General features: G+C 39.1%; 2 protein-coding genes across 2 annotated transcripts; both read left to right on the forward strand.

The window, feature by feature from the left end:
• The first annotated feature begins 816 nt into the window (after positions 1-816).
• LOC120314175 (leucine-rich repeat-containing protein 37A2-like) lies at positions 817-7,108 on the forward strand. The gene is made up of 4 exons (XM_039356988.1): positions 817-1,542; positions 2,291-2,333; positions 4,326-4,471; positions 6,565-7,108. The coding sequence occupies exons 1-4, from the start codon at positions 1,517-1,519 to the stop codon at positions 6,605-6,607; spliced, it is 258 nt and encodes an 85-aa protein (XP_039212922.1). The 5' UTR covers positions 817-1,516; the 3' UTR covers positions 6,608-7,108.
• Positions 7,109-9,141: 2,033 nt separating this feature from the next.
• Positions 9,142-17,742, forward strand: LOC120314174 (putative uncharacterized protein DDB_G0290521). The gene is made up of 5 exons (XM_039356987.1): positions 9,142-9,616; positions 10,377-10,421; positions 10,565-10,609; positions 14,550-14,587; positions 17,440-17,742. Exons 1-5 carry the CDS (start codon positions 9,477-9,479, stop codon positions 17,571-17,573), a joined length of 402 nt encoding a protein of 133 aa, XP_039212921.1. The 5' UTR covers positions 9,142-9,476; the 3' UTR covers positions 17,574-17,742.
• The last annotated feature ends 3,802 nt before the right edge of the window (positions 17,743-21,544 follow it).

The raw sequence follows: 21,544 nt of genomic DNA on the forward strand, positions 1-21,544 counted from the left end.
TGTAAGTTTAGTTTAGAAAATTGTTCTTTTATCTCATTTTCATTATTTTTAGTCTCATCATGAAATGAAACAATTGTCTGTTGGATTGATTTCAAATAGAAAGAATTTCTTTCTGAGATTCATTAACATTTTCTTGTTGGTATATCAAGCTGGGGGCTTCGGAGACAAGCGTTAAAGATGTTTTTTTTATCATTTGAGGCCAAGTATGAAACACCCATTTTATTTTTGTATGTAGTCTTTATAGTCCAACACAGATAAACAGCCCAAGAGGTTTTTTTTTCCTTTTCCCAGATGCAGTCTGCAAAAGTGAAAGTTTTCAGGAACAACAGAGTCTTATCTAAGTCTGGTCTTCAAGCCAAGTTTCCTTTAAGCATAATAAATTGTAATGCCATGATTTGGCACTAGATGTCATTGACACCACTTTCCAGGTTTCCAAATCCAAGCCTATTTTGCAGACTTTTAAATATCTTTTCTAAAAAAAAGTCTCAAAGGTATTTAGTCCCCAAATTTCAAAGCTTTATATCTGTATTAATTCCAAACCGAAATTGTAGTTTTCTCTATTTTTTCTCCAAAGCAATTAATTTGCCACTTTTCTTTTCCTGATGGAGCGGGGCAAAAACTTCTCTTCCCTCTCTCATCAGGGAGGATTCTTGCTTTGGGCATTCTTTTTTCCAGGAAAGTAGTATTAAGGTCATAAAAAGAGGATAAAATCTCACCCAGTTCCATCCACATTGCTCAAAAATTGCTAGTTAGTGCTTATCTTCGGTTGTCAGGAGCTTCTGACTGGCCATAAAAATATAGCCAGTCTTTCCCCTACCGGTTTGGAGGACTTCCTCAGATCCAGCAGAAGGGCTGTCCCTCCACAATTGACGAGGCTCCTCTTCTTCTTCATCACCTCTCCAGGGTGACTTTTGACTCTTTTAGGGTCCCCAGCAGGGCGAAATTGAATGTGGAAGATGGAACCCCATCTTCCTGTGCCAGTCACACCGCGATGCCTAACTGGATGTCCCCCAGAGCTAACATTTCCTTAAACACTGACTCAGGGAAACCACATTACTGCAGCCAGGATTTAATATTATATATTCAGCCTCAAAGAGCCACAGCAGATGTGGCAATGATATAGCAACATCACAAAAAAGGGTGGCATTGATTTTTGAAAAATTATTGGTGAGGGGGGTCAAATAGAGATAACCAAATGGGTGTATTGAGTGGGATTCTTTCCACCTCCAGTTCTGATAGGGAACATCTGGCTGGTAGGCTTGATTTGGTCCATAAGACCTTTTTATAAGCTTTATCAAAAAGGTCCATAAGACCTTTTTATAAGCTTTATCAAAACCATCTCTAGAAGATGGAGAAAAGGAAGAGTTTCTCATTAAGAAACAAAGAAAAAAACATTGCTCTCTGTGCCAGTCATTGATTCTTTTTCCTCACTGTGAAAAATTTTTACATTTATCCCTCATAACCACATCTGTCTTTTTGGATTAAACAGAGCCATTCCCATCAAACTGCCAAAGGAATGGAAGGGACTCCTCTGGATAAATGGTAACTTTTGCCTGGAGATACTTAGTTATTTGCAACTCTCTACTCTGAAAAATCCTCTTTATGAAAACACTGAGAATATGGCTGAATAATCTGTGTTTTTGCTGGCTGAATTTGTATGTATAGCATTGGCTTCCTGCTACATTCCCCAACTGGTCTTATATGTCCCCCTCTCCTCTTGGCAACTTTAAACTATTTTTAGTGCTGAACTAATGCTAAACTTGAGATTGCCAAGGTAAGCGTGCATGCTAACAAAGCCAAAAATCCCCAAAGAAATACATGGTTACCTGCAACATGCACTCTTAAAACTTGGGAGACAATTGCCAGTGTGTGTTTCAGCATAAGAGGCAATTAAGCTTTCTATTACCTGCACACTGCTTCTACGTGCACAGAAGTGTCTTGTGACTGAAAAGGCCTTTTGAGTCCATTTTGAGAAAGAGAAATATATACCATGTTTCCCCGAAAATAAGATCGGGTCTTATATTAATTTTTGCTCCAAAAGAAGCATTAGGGCTCATTTTCCACTTAGATCTTATTTTGGAGAAAATATGGTACTAAATGCGTCTGTCTGGCTGATGATCTTAACTGAGGCTTATTTTAGGGAAACAGGGTATACATCTTTCATATAAATGATAAGAGTTTGTGTAATCTTCCAATACAGAAATGTATGCCACGTTTTGTTTGAATATTGTCAAAAGGGTTTTATTCAGGCTAGGATCTCACCATTTTTCTTTTTAATTGTTTGTTTAAGGACACTTCTGGATAGAATGGAGAGGGGTACACTTGAAAAACAGGTGTGTAAATGCAGAAGCGACCATTGTTGATCTGCTACTTAGTTATTGGATCTGAACAACATGGCCCCACAAGTATTATAGATGTGGCTTAGGCAAGCCTGAATTTAATAATAATTTAATAATAATTATTATTATTATGAAGATGGTAGAGGACAGGAAGACCTGGAGGAACGTTGTCCATGGGGTCGCGATGGGTCGGACACGACTTCGCAATTAACAACAACAACAACAACAACAACAATAATAATAATAACTGGAGAAGATAAAAAAATACAAAGACCTACAAATAGAAATAGAAAGACTGTGGCAAAAGCTAGCAAGGGTAGTACCAATAGTAATAGACTCCTTGGGTGCAATCCCAAAACAACTGGAGCACAACTTGAACACCATTGGCATTGGCAAATTCGCTATTAGTCAATTGCAAAAGGCAGCCTTACTAGGAACTGCTTCCATCCTGCGACGATACCTGTAATACCATCAAACATTCACATCTGCCTATCCCAGGTCCTGGGTAAGGACTCGATAGGTAGACAAAATGCCAAATCCAGTCTGAACATCTGGCTGACTGTGCGATGATCCATAATAATAATAAAATAATAATAGTATGACTGGATGGTGGATTTTTTGCAGATTTTGCAAGCTGCCTGGAATACTTATGTGTGAATCAGATAGTTACATAAATTTGTTTAAATAAATAAATAAATAATCCTGTCATTTTGGGAGTGTATTAAACTCAACAAGGCTTAGTTCTGAGTACATATACTTTAGGATTGGGTTGCAGTGTTTAACATAGGTTGGCTTTTACTTGGCAACTGATGTCTAGAGCCATCTGTTGTACTCTCTAAATGTAACTGTTCCTGTTTTAAAGTCACCCATTGAATTTTAAAGTCATCTAAGCCATCACTCCATGTTGACACTAGTGTGGATAAAGATGGCAGTTTCCCAGTCATTCCTCCTGAATTTGCCAGTTTCCCTCACTTGTCTCCATTTCTTCTGGATCCTGTAAGCCAATCCGTTGTCTTCAGGAATAGGAGGCACCCTGGTCTTCTGCCCATATAGAAGTAATTCAGAACCACTCTGGCTGCTCTGTGTAGAGGGAGAAAAAGACAGTTGTAATAGCCAATGGTCTTGATCCCAGCCTGTCCTATACCTGTGATTTCCAGATGACTGACAACTTGAAATGTCCAAATATATGCTATAGTATTTAGAAAAAAGCAGTATTTTGAACCTTTTTGGTAGACATTTTTATGACATACTGTAGTTCCCACATTGTGCCAAACTGTGGATGACCAGAAAAGTATTTCTGGAATAAATCACAATGGCTGGATTCACAAAAAATTGAAGGGAAAATATGGCTTGTTTATAACTTAATGTGTGAAGTGTATTGAGTCAAGTACACAAACCATGTTGTACAGTTTTATGTATTTTGTCTATTATTCCTATGGGATCTTTTCAGAAGAAAAGTTTTGCTACAACCAGTTGTGACTTATTAAATATAACAATATTAACAAACATGGCTTGTAGAGGTTTTGTATACTGCAAGTATATTTGTATCAACCAGATGAATTGATAAAAGCCTCATTCCCAAACAACATTAAAGCATGCATTCAGCTCATAAATCATAACTAAACCCAAATTAAATGACATATATTAAGCCCAACACCACTTGTAAAATTTAGGAATACTAGGACTGGAGAACTTTTTTTAATTATAGCTACTAACTACTAAGGTTACTGGCTACTAACACTAATTGGCAGAAGTACAAAATATGTTCCAGGATTCCCTGTCATAGATAAAGAGGGAGCTAAAACTGGTGACCTAATTAGGAGTTCACAATTAAGTTTGCTCTAATTTGCTAGTCACATATTCCTTCAGGAAGAACCTCCATTCCACAAATTGGAATTTGAGATACAAATAAAATGATAATGCAACATGTAAATTAAAATCTTTGAAGCTTTATGATCATTTTAAACATCCTTTCCTCATGCTCAGACGTCAGCATCGTCATTTGAAAAGCCTCTTTGGTTTAAAGATATGTATCAACCTCTGGAGGAAATAAGGAAAAAAGATATGATTGATAAATTACATGATGAAGAGTCCTCAGAAGAGGAAAACATATACAATTGGGCTAGTGCAAGGTATTGTTTCTTCTCTTCTCTTCTCTTCTCTTCTCTTCTCTTCTCTTCCCTTCCCTTCCCTTCCCTTCCCCTCCCTTCCCTTCCCCTCCCCTCCCCTCCCCTCTCCTCTCCTTTCCTTTCCCTTTTCTTTTCTTTTTCCCTTTGGCACATATTTCAAGAAAGAAACTGAAAAAAAAATATGATGATGATGGTGATGATGCATTCAGTCATGTCCAACTCTTGGTGATTCTATGGGCCAACCCTCTCCATATCTTCTGATCTTGCAATAACTTCTTTGAGTTTTTGTCTGCTCTGGCTAATGTCAGATTTAATGGTGTCCAGCCACATGTTCTTTGATGACCTGACTTCCTTTTACCACTAACTCTTCCAAATACCTTTGCTTTCTCCAGTGAATTCCCCTGCATGACATGGCCAAAGTAAAATTATAGAGGGAATAGTCCCATTTTGTAAGTTAGAGGACATCTTTATTTTTTTCATTACAAAATTCTTGGGACAAATTTGGATTTGTTCAAATTTATATTACTGCAATGCACTTTACATGGGGCTGTCCTTGAAGATCACTTCAAGTGCCCTTGAAGGCACTGGTCCAAAAACAGTGGCACGTGCAGTATTGGGTGTTCCTGTGTTTGCCCTTGTTACACTTCTGTGGTAGGAGGTGTGCTGTCCCCCAGCTTCCTTCTGGGTGTAATTCAAGGTGCTGGTTGTCACTTTTAAATCCCTACATGGCAGGGACCAGGATATTTGTGGGATCACTTCTCCTGACAGTATCTGCCCATCCTACCAGATCAGATGGGGTAGGTATGTTTCAGGTCCCTTCCCTGAAGTCTTGCCCTCTAGTGGGAGCTTGGAAGTGTGCTGTTTCCTGTGGCTGTGCCTACCTTATGGAATACTCTTCCCCAAATGATTCAGCAAGCCCTCAGTCTTTTAGCCTTTTGGAAGGCTGTCAATACCTGAGTTTTTACCTGGGTGCAGGGATGGAAGAAAGAAGGTCTGAAGCTGATGGTGGTACATCCCAATGGGATGACTGAGAAGACGGATTTTTGTTTTCATTTTAGGGTCTTATAGTTATTGGTTTCATTGTTATGAGCCACCCAGAATTATGAGCAGCCAGGCAAATGTTGAGAAGAATATAATATAATATAATATAATATAATATAATATAATATAATATAATATAATATAATATAATATAATATAATATGGTATGGTGGGGTGGGGTGGGGTGGGGCGGGGCGGGGCGGGGCGGAGCGGAGTGAAATGGAATGGAGCAGAGCGGAACGGAACGGAGTGGAACAGAACAGAACAGAATAGAGCTGGAAGGGATATTGGAAGTCTTCTAGTCCAGTCCCCTGCTCAAGCAGGAGACCCTATATCATTTCAGACAAGTGGCTGACCAGTCTCTTCTTAAAAACCCACAACGTCTGAAGGCAAGCTGTTCCACTGGTTAATTGTCCTTACTGTTAGGAAGTTTCTCCTTAATTCCAGGTTACTTCTCTCCTTGATTAGTTTCCATCCATTATTTCTTTGTCTTGCCTTCTGGTGCTTTGGAAAATAAATTGACCTCCTCCTCTTATGGCAGCCTCTCAAATACTGGAATACTGCTATCATGTCCCCCCTAGTCCTTCTTTTCTCTTCTTCCATTCTCAAATTCTGCAATAGTTCTTCATATGTTTTACTCTCCAGGCCTTTAATCATCTTAGTTGCTTTTCTTTGCAAATAAACTGAATAGAGGTAAAAGTGTGGCATTCTATAGAACTTTTTCTTCCATCGAAAAAAACCACAACAATACTGCAAGAATTAATAATGTGTGAAACTGTAGATGTTGCCTTTGCAGACTGCAAAATTTGGTTGTTCTATTCATACACTGTTTCTATAGTTTGCTGGGGATACTAATTTGCTTTTCTGGCTGTGGCTGTTTTCTCTGAACATAGGCAGAGGAAATGTATGTAATATTGTTCTGAAAATAAGTTTGTTTACAACCTTCTTATACAAAAACTGTACATTAAAACTAACCATACAAGTTGCAAAAAAAAAAATTACACCTTATTGTTCTACAACAAACTCTGTAATTTCTGCTCTTCTTTACTTATCAGACCTCCAAAAATCCCTGAGCTTATTCCTGTGGAAAAACTGTAAGTAACTACATGTGCTACAAAACAGTTACTAATATTTGTGTGTTAAATTTATATTTACTGACAAAGAATTAAAGGGAGATTACTTTACTAATATTGTTTACCTGTTTAAAATTTCAAGCACCACAGCAATTCTTCTGCATTTTTGTTGAAATAAAATTATTAGAAGAGTTCCTTCCAACATAATTGAATTAACTGAGCAGAGTTAAAGGTATTGTAAGAACAGTTATGGTACTTCATTGAATGTTTTAAATTTTGAATATATTAGGTATTTTATACTATGTATATAGGGGCTTATGACCTGCAATACAGTGTTTTATTTTTCAAATGTAACTATATTTTCCTCATATTTTAGCAATCCAAAAGTGAGGATAAAATTAAATTAACATTTTAGAAACAGCTACAATTGATAGAGATCCAGTTTGATGCCGTGTTTTAGGCACCAGGAGAGAAACCAGGAGATGGTGAGTTCTAGTCTCACCTTATGCCAATTGGGTGACCTTGGATCAGTCACTCTCTGGGAAGGAGGGAATGGCAAACCACTTCTGAAATCTTTCCAAGAAAACCGCAGGGACAAGTCCAACCAGTTCCAGGAGTGAACATCAATATGATGTGTGAACAGATGTGCCTTTAACGAGTAGAAGCTTTCAGGTTCAGCATCAGTCCTAAAGGAACTGCAATAGAAATCCTTTATATTTGACTTTATCATACCATTAATACTCATGTCATTCAAACCTTAATGTTGATTTTAATAATCATTTTATTAGACGCGCCATATTAAGAGTTTGGAATAAATATAAAACAAGGTTTTTACAAAATTGCTCCTATGGGTGTCCCCCAAGAAACTTTTTTTAAAAAAAAAAATGGTGGTGAAGCTGGACTAGTGGATGTATGGTAAAATGGTATCTTTCAATTCTGGAGACCCCATCCTCAAGTCTAGAGAAGAATTTACATATTAACAAATGAAGAATGGTTTACATATTAACAAATGAAGAAAAGATTTAAGCTAGACAAAAAAGGCCATGGTTTTTAGTTTGTTAATAATGAAATCCGACTTCCGGTGGTGTAGCGATGTGAATGGCGGCTATTTTTTTAGCCGTCCTTCTGAGATAGCGTTAAAACCGCCGAGGACAGCAGATATCAGCTGTTCCACGGTTTAAAACCTCCTTCCTGGGCTAAAGGAAGGAGGGGAGTTTTACCCTGAATAGTGGTAGAGCCTCTGAAACCCCCCAAAAAGTTTTTTGGGGGGGCGAAAAGAGTGCTCCCACGGAGTTCAGGGAATCTCCGCTTCTCAGCTGTCTTTGTTCCTTGTCATTCGGGACAAAGCAAGACACCGCTCCCACCTCTGCGATTAAAGAGAACTGATGAGTTATTTTTAAAAAAAGCGGACAAAGCTGATCGGGGAATCTTTACTTTTTAGATTTATTTGGACTTTAATTTTAAAGAATTATTTTCACTTTCTCTTTTTTTTGGGAAAGAGCCAATTTTATCCAACGTAAGTTTGTTGGTTAGGTTATATTGGAGGGAAAATTTTGTGTTTATTATGGACGAATGGTTGTTTAAAAAAAATATACACCTCAGCGAGGTGGAGATGGATAAATTATATGTAGAGTAAATATGGGTTATGATATGGGTTTAAAATGCATTATGCAGATTATGAATTATTTACAGTTTTTAATTTGGAAATGCTTATATTGTTAATTTTTTTCTTTCCTGTTTTGTATTTGAGTTAAAGTATATTATTGATTTTATTATTTGTATAGTTGGATAAGTTTATTTAGAATTTGCTTGTTTATTTGTAACCCTGTAACCAGCTCTGGGAAGTGAGGGGGGGAGGGAGGAAGGGAGGGGGTTATTTTAGGGGGGATATTGTTTAAAACTTGTATAAAACTTTTCAATAAAACAAAACAAAAAAGACCCTATTTTGTTCAGTGACAAATACAGATTTCATATGGGCCAAAATTAGTTTATTTTATTGCATCTTCTCCTTTAGAATTGTTAACAGTCTCTCGAAATATAGAAGAGACATGACTATTTTTCAACTAATCAGCTTCTGGTACCAATGCTAGAGAAATATTTGTTTTTCTTTTTATTTGTTAGACATGTGTTTTACCAATTTTTTCTGTGAACTCAAGGTAGCATATAGGAGAATCCCCCTCATTTTATCCCAACAGCAACAATCCTGTGAGATAAGTTTATCCCAGGAAGTGACTGGCTCCAAATCAGAGGACTCCATGACATTTGTGGAGATTTGAACTTGGGTCTCCCCACACCTGGTCCAACAGTTTAACCCAGTTATCCTTTAATTCCTACTTTCAGCTATGAATTAACAAGCTGAAGCAATGAGAATACATAAAAGAAATACCGTAAATGCCGGCGTACAAGGCGCCCTGGCGTATAAGATGACCTCCGTCTTTATAGCCGGGCCGCATTCCTAGAACGTTGTCTTATACGCCGGAAACTACCAGTATTTCCGGCGTATAAGACGACTCGGCGTATAAGACAACCCCTGTCTTTGGCGCCGATTTCAGCGTTCGCGGAAGTCATCTTATACGCCGGCATTTACGGTAAATGTATATAAGAATTAAAAGCTTGAAAAAAAGAATCAAGAGTCTGCTTAGGCATTTTGGGAAAGTTGGACTTGAGATGCAATGAAGATAAGGCCCTGGGTACACACAAGCATTCTCTAATATGCAGGCAACACCTGGGTTTTGCAACAAAGCGAACTAGCAACTATACGATTGTTGCTTCCTTTAGAGAAAATGTGAAATGCTGGGTTCACACAAGGAAACAAAAGATCACAACTTTGATATTTATTAACCCATTTAAACTTGGATTAATCTCTGTTTCTATTTTGTCTTCCTAGGGAGCTAATGCCACCACCAGCACCAGCAGCTGCTGAACCTCCAGCCAAGGCTCCATCTGAACCTCCAGCTCCGGCTCCAGCTCCGGCTCCGGCTCCAGCTCCAGCTCCAGCTCCGGAGCCTATTAAAAAGGCCAGCTCAAAGAAATTGTGAGTAGCTGTAGAGTTATACATGTGGGATCTTATTTATTTAATTGAAGGTTGATCCACCCTTAGATTCTAATTCATTGAATTTATGAAAGAGCCCACAGTGGCGCAGTGGTTAGAATGTAGTATTGCAGGCTAACTCACTGCTTACTGCCTGACTTGAGCCTGTCTCAAGATTGACTCAGCCTTCATCATGCCGATGTTGGTAAAATGAGGACTCAGATTGTTGGGGGAATATATTGACTCTATAAACCACTTAGAGAGAGTTGTAAAGTATTGTATGTAAGTTTTTGTGCAATTGCTATTGAATTTATAAATCATATTTATATAAAATGGTTGTGCTTCATAGTTGCTAGACAAAGAGAGGTCTCTCGAAATTGCTAGCAGTATCTAAAGGCAAGCAAATTGGGATGGAGCAATATTTTGTTTAATTTGTCCAGGAGAAAAAAAAATTCTGCAATAGATTGGAGCTCATGGTAGCCATGTTCCAGAGGACAATTTGTCTTTAGCAGGATTTCTCAGTCACGGGGCCTTTAAGATGTCTGGGTTTCAACTCCCAGAATTTCCTAGCCAGCCATGCTTAAGATTAATATCTTAAAGATGCTGAGATTGAGAAAAACTAGGTTAAAACTTCCTTCCATTTTAAGAAATTTGAAAACAAATGAGCCATCATCCTTCCCATCCTGGAAAGGAGACAAGCTTAGCTGCAGCAGACTTCTTTTTAACTTCTGCTCTGTTAAAATGTCTTTCTGCTCTTTGTCAGGTCTGAAAAAGAGTCTCCCATGAGTGAAATTTTTCCAAACACTGAGTGAATAGTACAGTCTGTCAAGGCTGTTCTTTAACTTAGAACTTTTTTCTTCCAAGATATTTCCTTGGAAGAAGACAATCTTAACTGCACCAGAGTTCTTTTTAACTTCTGTTCTGCTAAAATGTTTGTCTGTTCTTTGTCAGATCTGAAAAAGAGACTCCCATCAGCGAAACTCCTCCGAAGACAGAGTGAGTAGCATTTCTTTAAAACAACATCTAATATAAACTATTACTACTGCAGTTTCATTGTTATTAAAATTAACAAAAAGAAATTATAGCCCAACATACCAAAAAAACTACTGTAAAAGACGATCTAAAAATAAAAATTAAAATAAGCAAGAAAATGGTTAGAGAACACCTATCTGACCTCAAAGAATATAAATCACTGGGACCCAACAGATTGCATCCCAGAGTTCTGAAGGAGCTGGCAGATGTTATCTCAGAACCATTGCACAATATCTTTCCAAAATTAAGATTAGGCAAGACCTAGCTCAAAAACAGTAACTGTGAGAGGGGCCTTGGAGTCCTAGTGGATGATCACTTGAATATGAGCCAGCAGTATGCAGCTGCAGCCAAAAAAGCTAACACAATCCTGGGTTATATAAACAGAGGCATAGAATCAAGATTACGCAAAGTATTAGTACCACATTATAAAACCCTAGTAAGACCACACCTGGAATACTGCAATCAATTTTGGTCACCATACTACAAAAAAGATGTTGAAACTTTGGAAAAAATTCAGAGAAGAGCAACTAAAATGAACAAAGGTCTAGAGATTAAAATATATGAAGAATGGCTGCAGGATTTCGGTTTGGCTAAAAAAAGGAAGTAATAGGGGTGACATAATAGCAGTATTCCAGTATTTGAGGGACTGCCATAAAGAAGAGGGGGTCAATTTATTCTCCAAAGCATCAGAGGGCAGGACAAGAAACAATGGCTGGAAACTGATCAAAGAGAGAAGCAACCTGGAATTAAGGAGAAACTTCTTAACAGTGAGGACAATTAACCAATGAAACAGCTTGCCTTCAGAAATCATGGGTGCTCTATCACTGGAGGTTTTTTAAGAGGTTTTTTTGTCTGAGATAATATAGGTTCTGCTGCTTGAGCAGGGGGCTGGACTAGAAGACCACCAAGGTCCCTTCCAGCTCTATTATATTCTATCTTTAACTACACACCCAAAACTCTTTGCATATACAAACTAAATATAAAATACACTGCCTACAGAATGTTAATATCCTAATTTGTCTTGTACTGTAGTAGTGTAAAATGCAAAAAAATAAAGGGTTCATTTTTAGTAGCTGAACATATTTCAGATTCTAAGAGCATTCTGAGTTAAATTCTTATTGGGGGAAGCAGAACTAAGAAGCAGAGGATGCCTCCTAGTACTAGCACTTGCTAATCTGGTTGAAAATATAAGGCAAAAATCTGCATTTTTTTTCAGACAGTCCTATTTCACTAACCCAAATAAGAGTTCCTAGCTGATGCAAAAATCCTCTCACTCTCACTCTCTTTAGCTGTAAGGAAATTGAGTTAATGACACTACAAAATTTCTTTGCTTGCTGGCACAATGGAGAATGGGAGAAGTGCCTTTTGATGCTGTGCACAAAAGAGGATTGTCCTCTTCTGCCACAAATTCATTTACCTGCAAAGTATGTTCCAACTTGACTGGGGCTTGGATAAGAAGGCTTAAATGTGAAGTTGACTTTCCTCCAAGCCCAACAGAAGAGACCACACCGTGAGATTAAAGAGCATCTTTTTGCTGATGTCCCGTTCATAAAATCCTCAATGGCTGCTGTTGGAGAGACAAAGAAAAGCTAGTCTAAAGGCAGTAGTATTTGAAATGAAAGGACTGAAATGATAGATCCAGTGCATGGAGAATCCATAGAAAAAGCAAGCTTACATGCAAGCATCAACTGATGTAAGGGCTACTGCAACCCATGCAGTTCTTGGGGCCTCTAGAGAGACCCATGTTATATCACTGCTCTGTGAGCTGCACTGGTTGCTGGTTTACTTGCGGATGCAATTCAGAGTGTTAGTTATTACCCTTAAAGACCTGCATGGCATAGATCCAGTTTACTTGAGGAACAATCTCACCCCATTGTGGCTAGCCGACCCCACCCAGCCAGCAGAGGAGACAAGCTGCAGGCCCCGCCAGCCAAGGAATTTGGGCTAGCAGAGTCCAGGAGAAGGACCATCTCTGCTGTGGCTCCTCCCCTATGGCGTGGGGACCCTTGGATGTTGTAGGTGGGGTCTCCTGCTCTTGAGGGAGGTTTGCAGTTGTGCAGGCCTTGATTAGCAGGGAATTAAAAAGTGAATGGTCAAAGAGACCGACAGGAGGGGTGGGGTTAGATGAAGTGATACCTTCGTCCTCTGACATAATCAGGCCCAATGGTTCAGCCCCTGTTGATTCTAGATCTGATGAAGGTTCATCCATGATATCTGGAGATTGGGAATGATACATGGATTGTGGGGGTGGCTGTTGGGCATTGGAAGCCATGAATTGAGCCACAGTCTGGGCTATCCTGGACTGAAGGTAGTCCGGATTTAGAGTCTGGTTCTCAGGAGGGCGAAGCCCTGCTGCAGTGGGGATGAATGTGGCCTGAGGGCCCAAATTAAGGGTATCCTGGCTAGTCAAGCCTGTCCCTGGAGCTGCTCTTGCAGCTGGTTCTGGTTGGGAAATTCCCCTGGGGGAGACCAGGCCCCTGGGGCTGAGGCACAATGTGAGGAAAGGGGTTCAAAAATGGACCTTCCCGTTGTGTCTGTCTGACCTGGGGAGGCTGCCCTCTGTGGATTAGTGGTTTCCCTGCTTGACTTGGCTCACTTGGAATTATTCTTTCCACTTGCCTCAGTAGTATGTTTCCTCTTGGCCGGCTCGTTGGTAGACTTTTCTGCCATGATGAATCTGCTTTGGGCTCAACCTCAGCAAAAATGCCCCCCTCAGTGTTGTAACTTACTAAGGGAGCCCAGCAGAGATGATCCGGCCCGGTGAGGGGGGTGGGCAATGGGGGGTTGGTAGGCAGTGCGTCCTTCTGGAACGAGCTTGCCCTCCCCAATCCGATCTGCCTGTGAAAGGTTCGTCAATTTTAGAGGCCTCTGCCTCAAATTGTCAGAAACTGCCTTCTGGAATGTTCCTGCAGGCAGTCTGGGCCTCTGTAAGTCTCAAAATAGCCACCGGGAGGTGATTCAAAATGGCGGCCGCAGCTCTGCGTGCCAAAAACGGCCGTTGGAAGGAAGGCCTGTGAGGCCTGAGGCCTAAGCTGCGATGAGCCCTCGTTCCAGAGAATCGCCTGGGCTCCTAACGCAGCGGAGGGTGTTTGGATGGTCAGCTGGGAGGCGCTGAGATTGGCCTAGGCCCGATAAGGCCTTCAGGCCTCGGTGAAGTTTCGGAGCTTCCAGAGCTGCAGTCACTTGTAAAAGTCAGACTAGAGCTTGGCTCTGTTAGCAGCAATTCAAGGAAGCTCTCAGAAGAGGAGAGGAAAAAAATGGGTCTATGGATGCCCAGCCTGTCAGCCCGGCCAGGCAGTCAGCTGAGGATGATTCCACTCGCTGGAAATCTTCTTTATATTATGAAATTAATTAATGAAATCAATTAAATAATGAAAAATGAGTAGTTAGAGCTAGGCTAACAGAATAAGAAAAAGGGGAAATACACAGTCTTCTGCTCCAGGAGCGAAGAAAAAACGCGTCTTAGAGCAAAGAGACTAAGTCTAAAACTGGGGTGCAGTTGGCACAGAGGGGGCGGTACTAAATTTCAGACTTAGTCTAATTGGAGCAGATAGATTAAGACAACCCATCCATGGGTTCTCCATCCAATCATGCTGGAGAGCCCCATATCTCTCCCACTGTACATCCTGCTCCTTCTCTTCCCGACTTTTATCTTTTAGTTATCTTTCCTTTATTAACTTTGTGTTTGATTATAACCATTTTTATCATCTTAGAAATATTTATCTTAAATGGTTTTAATGCTTTCAATGCTGTAAGTATCCCAGGATCGCTTTGAAACAAGACAGATGGCAATTATATCAAATAAATAAACAAATAAATGACTTGGCCAAGCTTGCCAGGGAATGAAGAAATATTCAGCTGCTGTCAGAGCAATGCTTAAATTCTGCTTTTAATTTTTTATCAGACTTCAGAAACAGAAGAAGAAGGCACTTCAAAGAAAACGTAAGTAGCTGCAGTGTGCAAATCAGAATTATTTCTATTTAAGAATTTTTGAAGTGGTTCAGAATGCATCTGCTGATACACATTTATAGGATACCAAATGTGTAAAATATCTCATAAGCTGTTTATTTCATTGTGCAAGAGTGGAAAGAAGTTCTAGTAGGAGATAGGAAAAGGAAGGGAAAAAACTAGAAAAGTGCAAAAGCCACCTTTGTAGTAAAAGATTAGCAATTTAGGAAAGAGCAGACAACATTTTTGACCACATCAAATGGATGGCTTTAAAGTTTGTGACAGAAATTAAGGAACTAAGATAATATTTTTGTTTTCTTGAAGTTAGATCATAGCTCTTAATGTCCTCGGTTAAGGACCAGAATGATGGGAACTATAATTCAGTTCATGTAGGGGTTGTGGATGGAGAAAGTTCCATACTTCCTTCATAATATCTGTATTTATCTTAGTTGAAGGTGATTCTTTTTATGCTTTACTCCAACAGTTTTATTTCAAAAGATTTTCAGTTCTACTATTTAAAGGCAATTTTTATCTTTTCCAGTTCTGGAGTATCAAACATCTTTTGCAAAAAGCAGCAGATCCTCTTTTTGTATATTTCTGTTGCATACACGTGGATGTAATTTCCTATCATTTTTCTTTCTCTCTGAATCTAACAGACTGGGGGCTTTTTCAAGTTTTGCTTTTGCATTTGTGTTTAAATTGGATCCCATATTTACTCTTTGAAGAACATTCAGAAAACTCACAGTAAGCCTATGGACAAATGGCTCTTTTTAGAAATGGAAGTGCTTGGTAAATTAATAAAGCCCTCTGCTAGAGCACTGTATAATTAAAATGGATAAAAATATAAAGAGGAATGGAGGTTTTTTTTTTCTTAGAAGATTTTCTTTCTGTGGCTTCTTTGCTAGAATACAGGATGTACCAAGCAAAAGTACATTTAGTGGATATGAAAAATTAGCTTCAAGCTTCAATGATTTTAGGTGGTTCTCCTATATTTGTCAGATCTAGATCTTCTCAGAAAAAAACATAAGACCTTTCTGAAAAATCTAGCCCAGCAACACTGCAATTCAGGAAGGGAGTATAAGAATTTGCACATGAAAACCTGACATTCCAGATTTTCTTAATATATTCATTTCAGGGGATCATATGTTAAAATATATACAGGTAGTCCACAAGTTACGAATGTAATGGAGCCTGCCCATTCCATTTAAAACTCAAGAATTTGTGGGAGTGAATCTCATATATCTAATGAGATCAGTCCCTCCTTTTGCCCAAGCATTCACTAATTTAATGTGTGGGCAAACATGCAGCTTGTTAAATGCACATAAGCTACCTCAGGGTGGGGAAGGCCATGGGGAGGTCTAGTGCTAGTATCTTGCAATCTTGTTGGAAGGCCAGCCCTAGGCCTCTGGAAGCTTGTTTTGCTGCTCACCTTAGGGCCTCACTTCTCTCTCTCCCTATCCCTATCATAGATAGAAAGTGATGCTGCCAGACCAAAAGTAGCTGTTTTGAGAAGATTCTATGGATGCTTACTGAGCCCCTCTTCGTTTCTTAGCAGAGGGCTAACAGCAACATGTCCATTCTATTTTCTGTTGGAAATATGGTTGGAAACACCCCTTGCACTCCAAACACTTGCCATCCTGCCTAGTTTTTCATAACCCCTCAATATTCTTTTCAAGCTCTTTTTGGCAGAGTCATTGGCTCTGACATGAAATCCAAAAAAGGAGTAGTGATTTTCTATTATCTTCCTACCTTTAACTGCTTAGGGAGTTGGAAAAGCCAAGCAGGAGTTATCAAGAAGCAGAATTGTGACAGGCCTTTGATCGTTCCTATGTACAGTTGCTCTCTTCTGCATGGTAACTACTCCGCATGGCAGAAATTCAACAGCTCTGAAATACTGAAATTCTTACTCTTCTCAGAAAAAAAACCCAGCACTTCAATATATGGATATTACTTTAGAAGCAGCTGAGAATAAGGATACTCAATCTATTATAATATAATAGCTTGACAAAGGTTGAACAGCCTGATTAGAAGACTGTGTGGTTTTTTATTTATTTATTATTATTTTAGACCAACAAAACAAAACAAAACACATCAAACATTACACACATACACACGTAATATATCCTTTTTTGTTAACAGCAGTTTGTAACAGTACTCTTCTATTCTTTACATTTCCCCCCTCTTTCTTCTTTGAAATATTTGTCCTTATTGCCCCATTGTTTCTTATTTACATTTTCCTTCTTTCGTATTCTACTACTTACTAGGAATCCAACATTATTCATTGTAGTAACACTCATATTTTTTATAAGACTCGACCGGAATTCCATCTAAGCATGGTGATCATACAAATATTCTCATATTATTTAGTGCATATACTGTTTTTACTCTAATACTATTTCCAACATTAAAATTCACCCCTTTTCATTCAAGTATATTTATTTAATTTTATTTTTCTTTGACATATATAATAATTCCTCCTTTCTTGTTTTATGCTAATATTGTGTATAATGTTTCTAAATTTTACTTTCTCTAGTAATTTTCTATAATCCTATTTTATATAAACTTCCTAAAGATACATCACATCTACATCCAATTTCCTTAAATTGTTAAATGTCTAAACTCTTTTTCTTGATATATTTAATCCATTAATATTTATAGAAAAGAGCTTAATTACGTCTCCCATTTTTAACTTGATCTATTTTTTTGTTTTTATTTTGTTTTATACGTCTTGTCTCTATAAGTCTTCCTTTTGCTTCTCTTTCTAACCTTTCTCTTTCTTGTAAAAGTGACTGTGTAGTTTTAAAAGCACATTGTAACATCATCTTTTATTCCTTTTGTATCTATAGAAGTTCAGAAGAGGGAGAGGAAGATGAAGAAGACTAATCTTACTTATCTAGAGTACTGTTTATTATTAAATGTTATATTATTAAATACATTATTGTTATGCACCTTTTATTGTTATTCTTATCTTGAGGTTTAAAAACATTTCAGAATAGCCATTCTCCCATCTGGAGCAAATGCTATTGTGTTGGGCTAAGGTTCCTATTACTCATGGCCCTAGTGCAGTGGTTCTCAACCTGTGGGTCGGGACCCCATTTGGGGTCGAACGACCATTTCACGGGGGTCACCAAACAACGCAGTCCGCCATTTTTTCCCCCTTTTCTTTTTTTTTCAAAGATAATTTTTATTAAATTTTGACATTTTACAAAAACAAAACAATCTTCCCCCCAACCTCCCCAACCCTCCCATTCCCTCCCCCGACCTTCCCAGAGTTGGATATAGGCTTAATTAGAATTTCATCAAAAAATCTTAAAAAAAAATATAAACCATAAATAAATCTAACATTAATTAAAAATCTAAATACATTAATTAGAAAAATTATAAAATGATTAACAATAATATATATATATATATAAAAACATGAATACAATAGATAAATGTTTAAAAAGGAAAAGAATGAAAAAAGGGAAAAAAGAAGAACAAAACAAACAAAAAAACCCCAAAATATTCCATTTTGAATATAAATTGTTAAAAAACTAGATAATATTTTTTATATCTAACTTATATTGTATAAAATCTATCCATTTTTTCCATACCACAACATACTTCTCTTGCGATTGATCCTTCAAAAAAGCCGAAATCTTTGCCATTTCCGCCAAATAAGAAACTTTAAGAAACCATTCTTGCAAAGTAGGCAAAGATTCCTTCTTCCAATATTGCCCTATTAACAACCTTGCGGCTGTAATTAAATTTAACATCAATATAGTCTCCTTAGTATCACAATCAATAACGATACCTAACAAAAACAATTGTGGGGTAAATTTTACCCTCCTTCTAAAAATTCTTTGAATATTCCACCATATCTTAATTCAAAAGGCTTTTATATTTTTACACGACCACCAACTATGATAATAAGTAGCATCCAAACATCCGCATCTCCAACATTTAGGCTGTAAGTCAGGATACATGCGAGACATTTTTTGTGGATCAAGGTGCCATCTATAAAACATTTTATAAAAATTCTCCCTTAAATTCTGGGCTTGTGTAAATTTAACATTTCTCACCCAAATAGTTTCCCAAGTCATTTTTTCCCCCTTTTCCTTAGCTGTGCTACTCCCTCTTATTCTATTGGCTTTCGAAAGCCAATAGAATAGACTCTCTTGAATAGAGTCTAATTCTATTGGCTTTCAAAAGCCAATAGGAATTGTCCAGGCTGTCTCTGCCCTGCTGAGCCCGCCAAAAGTCCCATTCTGCAAATGGTGCTGCACCAGTTGAGTATCCTCAACTTACGACTGGTTGGGGGTCGCGGCATTAAAAAGGTTGAGAACCACTGCCCTAGTGGCTACCAATGATAAAATCTGTAGATTTCCGGGTGTCAGAAGAATGTTTTACAAATGTGTAGAACATTCACATGACATTTGTATATAGCAAGATTACCTCGTATGTATGTATTCATTTATTTATTGCATCTGTATAAAATTTTCTATAATATTTTCAGGTTCCCAAATGTCAAGGTTCCGACTAATGAAACACTTCAAAGAACTTCCAGGCATTGTTTTTCCTAAAAAGTATTTTTATTCATGTGACAAAATGTCGGCATGGCATGAAGAGGGGATGCTAAGATCTGAAATCTCCACACACCCCCAGCAGTTATTTTTGCTACCATTTTCCCTCCCTTATTTTGCTTTCATGATTCACGTTCTCCAATTAGTTTGAAGGGCAAAGGTTCTCTTCTGTTTGCAACTCATACATTCTTCCTTCTCCCCTCCCAGCGTCTTCTGAGTTAACTCGAAAAATACCACACAGTTCTGCATATTTTGTCAGAGTAAGAACATCCAATGTTAGCAACTTTGACAGAATACAGTATCAGATCTTTTTGTTTCTGTAACTAAAAGTATGACTATAAAGTATAACATAAAAAAGTAGCAGGAAGTGAAATAAGACTCATAGTGTGATTAAATCCACAACAAAAGCAGGCTCGGGACGTTGCATTGGCCCTGGGCATTCCAAAAGCTGCCCGGGTTCAGGTAGAGCAGCAACAGCCTTGTGCACATGCGCAAGGCGCGAAAACGCTCTGTTCCTATTGGTTGACACTATCCGGGTTTCTGGCCATATAAAAAGGCCTGCGTGCCTTTTGCTTTTTGCTCGGTTCTTGGAGAAGGAGAATAAAGAGTAGTTAACTGTTACCATGTGTCTTCATCATTCGCATGCGAACTAAGGATTCAACACTGGGGACGAAGGTGGGATCCTTTGCAAGCTGAAACAAAAGATTTAAGGACTCACCCAGGAAGTCTGACGAAGGGAAAAATGGCATCTGAATCAGCATCTCAGCCTGCCAGTACAGCATTGCTGGGGGTGAGCTCAGCTAAAGGACCCTTTCCCATACAACAGCTTGCAGAGGAAGCAATTGGTGAAGATCGTAAAGTTTACAATGTCGAAGATTGGCTGTTTGTCTGATTTCGATGTCTCTCACCCAGAGAGATGGAATTCTTAGGTAGCATGGGTGGAGAACTACTTCAGAGTAAATCAGATAAGAGAAGATGGCCTGAAGGCAGCAACTCTTTTGTGTGCCTGTAGACAAGAAGCTATTGACATTGCAGAAAATCTGGTGGCCCCTGCACCTCTAGAGTCAGTAACATATACTGACTTGAAAAAGATGTTGAAGGAGCACTTCCAGCCAAAGTTATCCATCACTGGTTGGAGGCACGCATTTGAGCAGAGAGACCAGAGGCCAGGTGAATCTGCTGCGGACTTTATGGCTGCCTTAAGGCAAGTGGCCAGGCCTTGTGAGTTCAAGGATCTGGAAGAGAGGCTGCAAGATTGCTTCGTATGCAGTTTGAGGAGCAGAGACTTACAACAGAAGATTTTTGCAAAAGAAGATGTCTCCTTCCAAGACGCGCTACGTGGCAGCTGAGGAAGCAGCAGGCAGGGCTGTGAAGGCCTTGTAGCTCACCAGAAACCCTCCAGACACAGCTACCGTCCATCAAGAGGATGCTCAAGAAGGATCAGAAGCGGATCCTGAAGAGGAGGTGGACAGACTTCACCAGCCAACTGAAAGGAGGCAGAAGGGACATCCGGACAAGGCCCCAGCATCCCTTCAATGCTTCGGGTGGAGGACGCCACAAGCGAGCTGACTGCAGGTTCTGCTCCGCCATTTTCAGGGTGTGTGGCAGGCAAGGCCACATCACATCCGTCTGTTTGGGTCGCCAGAAAGTCCAACCTCGTGAAGAATTGCTTCTGAAAGGTACCAGGGTCTCCAGCCAACCTAGGATGAGTTTCTGCACATCGCGCAGGAGTATTCTGAGGACAGGGACACACAAGCCCCTTAAGAAGAAACTTTCCACTAACGTAAGGTTGCAAGGGGTTCCCTTATCAATGGAGTTGGACACTGGGTCCACTCTCTCAATTATTTCAATTAACACTGTCAGAATCCAATTATATTTCATCTCTAGTTATCAACTATAGAAAACCCCATTCCTGCCTTCTCTGGATTCTGTCATACGATGAAGGGAAGGGAGTGAACAAAGGGGCTTTATGGCCCTCACTTCCTTCAGTACACTTCAAAGGGACTGGATGTGGATATCATCAAAAGGACTAACCATAACAATGGGGCTATTACCTTTCATGTACTCCTCTCTGAAGTCTCCATCAGCCGGCAGTAAGGAAAAGGGAGTGGGAGTGTAATGCCTGAGACTGTCGCTGGAAGAAGAGGGTGATTGGGTGGGGCTACTGGGGAATCCCTTAAAACCTTAAAGGGGAGAGCTTGGACCCCAACTCCTGTTTAGAACACCTGCAACCATTTTCTCTTAATAAAGCATGCCTGTTGGAAGAACTAATCCAAGAGTTCTGTCTTCTTAAGATGCAAAGTGGGGTGGGTCCTTACAAACACATTCAAAAGGATATGTAGCAGCAGTGGCCTTCGAGTTAAGCTCAGGCCATCGAATCTAATAC

Source organism: Crotalus tigris, unplaced genomic scaffold (assembly GCF_016545835.1).
Source record: "Crotalus tigris isolate CLP2741 ecotype Arizona unplaced genomic scaffold, ASM1654583v1 scf7180000018857.85890, whole genome shotgun sequence".
Classification (NCBI taxonomy): domain Eukaryota; kingdom Metazoa; phylum Chordata; class Lepidosauria; order Squamata; family Viperidae; genus Crotalus; species Crotalus tigris.

Excerpts from the sequence above, each read along its gene's own strand:
- LOC120314174 (XM_039356987.1), top strand. The coding sequence starts at position 9,477 with ATGCCACCACCAGCACCAGCAGCTGCTGAACCTCCAGCCAAGGCTCCA. Across the intron at positions 9,617-10,376 it reads AAGGCCAGCTCAAAGAAATT|GTCTGAAAAAGAGTCTCCCA; the intron begins GTGAGTAGCTGT and ends GCTCTTTGTCAG. Across the intron at positions 14,588-17,439 it reads GAAGGCACTTCAAAGAAAAC|AAGTTCAGAAGAGGGAGAGG; the intron begins GTAAGTAGCTGC and ends TTGTATCTATAG.
- LOC120314175 (XM_039356988.1), top strand. The coding sequence starts at position 1,517 with ATGGAAGGGACTCCTCTGGATAAATG. Across the intron at positions 1,543-2,290 it reads GGGACTCCTCTGGATAAATG|GACACTTCTGGATAGAATGG; the intron begins GTAACTTTTGCC and ends TGTTTGTTTAAG. Across the intron at positions 4,472-6,564 it reads TACAATTGGGCTAGTGCAAG|ACCTCCAAAAATCCCTGAGC; the intron begins GTATTGTTTCTT and ends TTTACTTATCAG.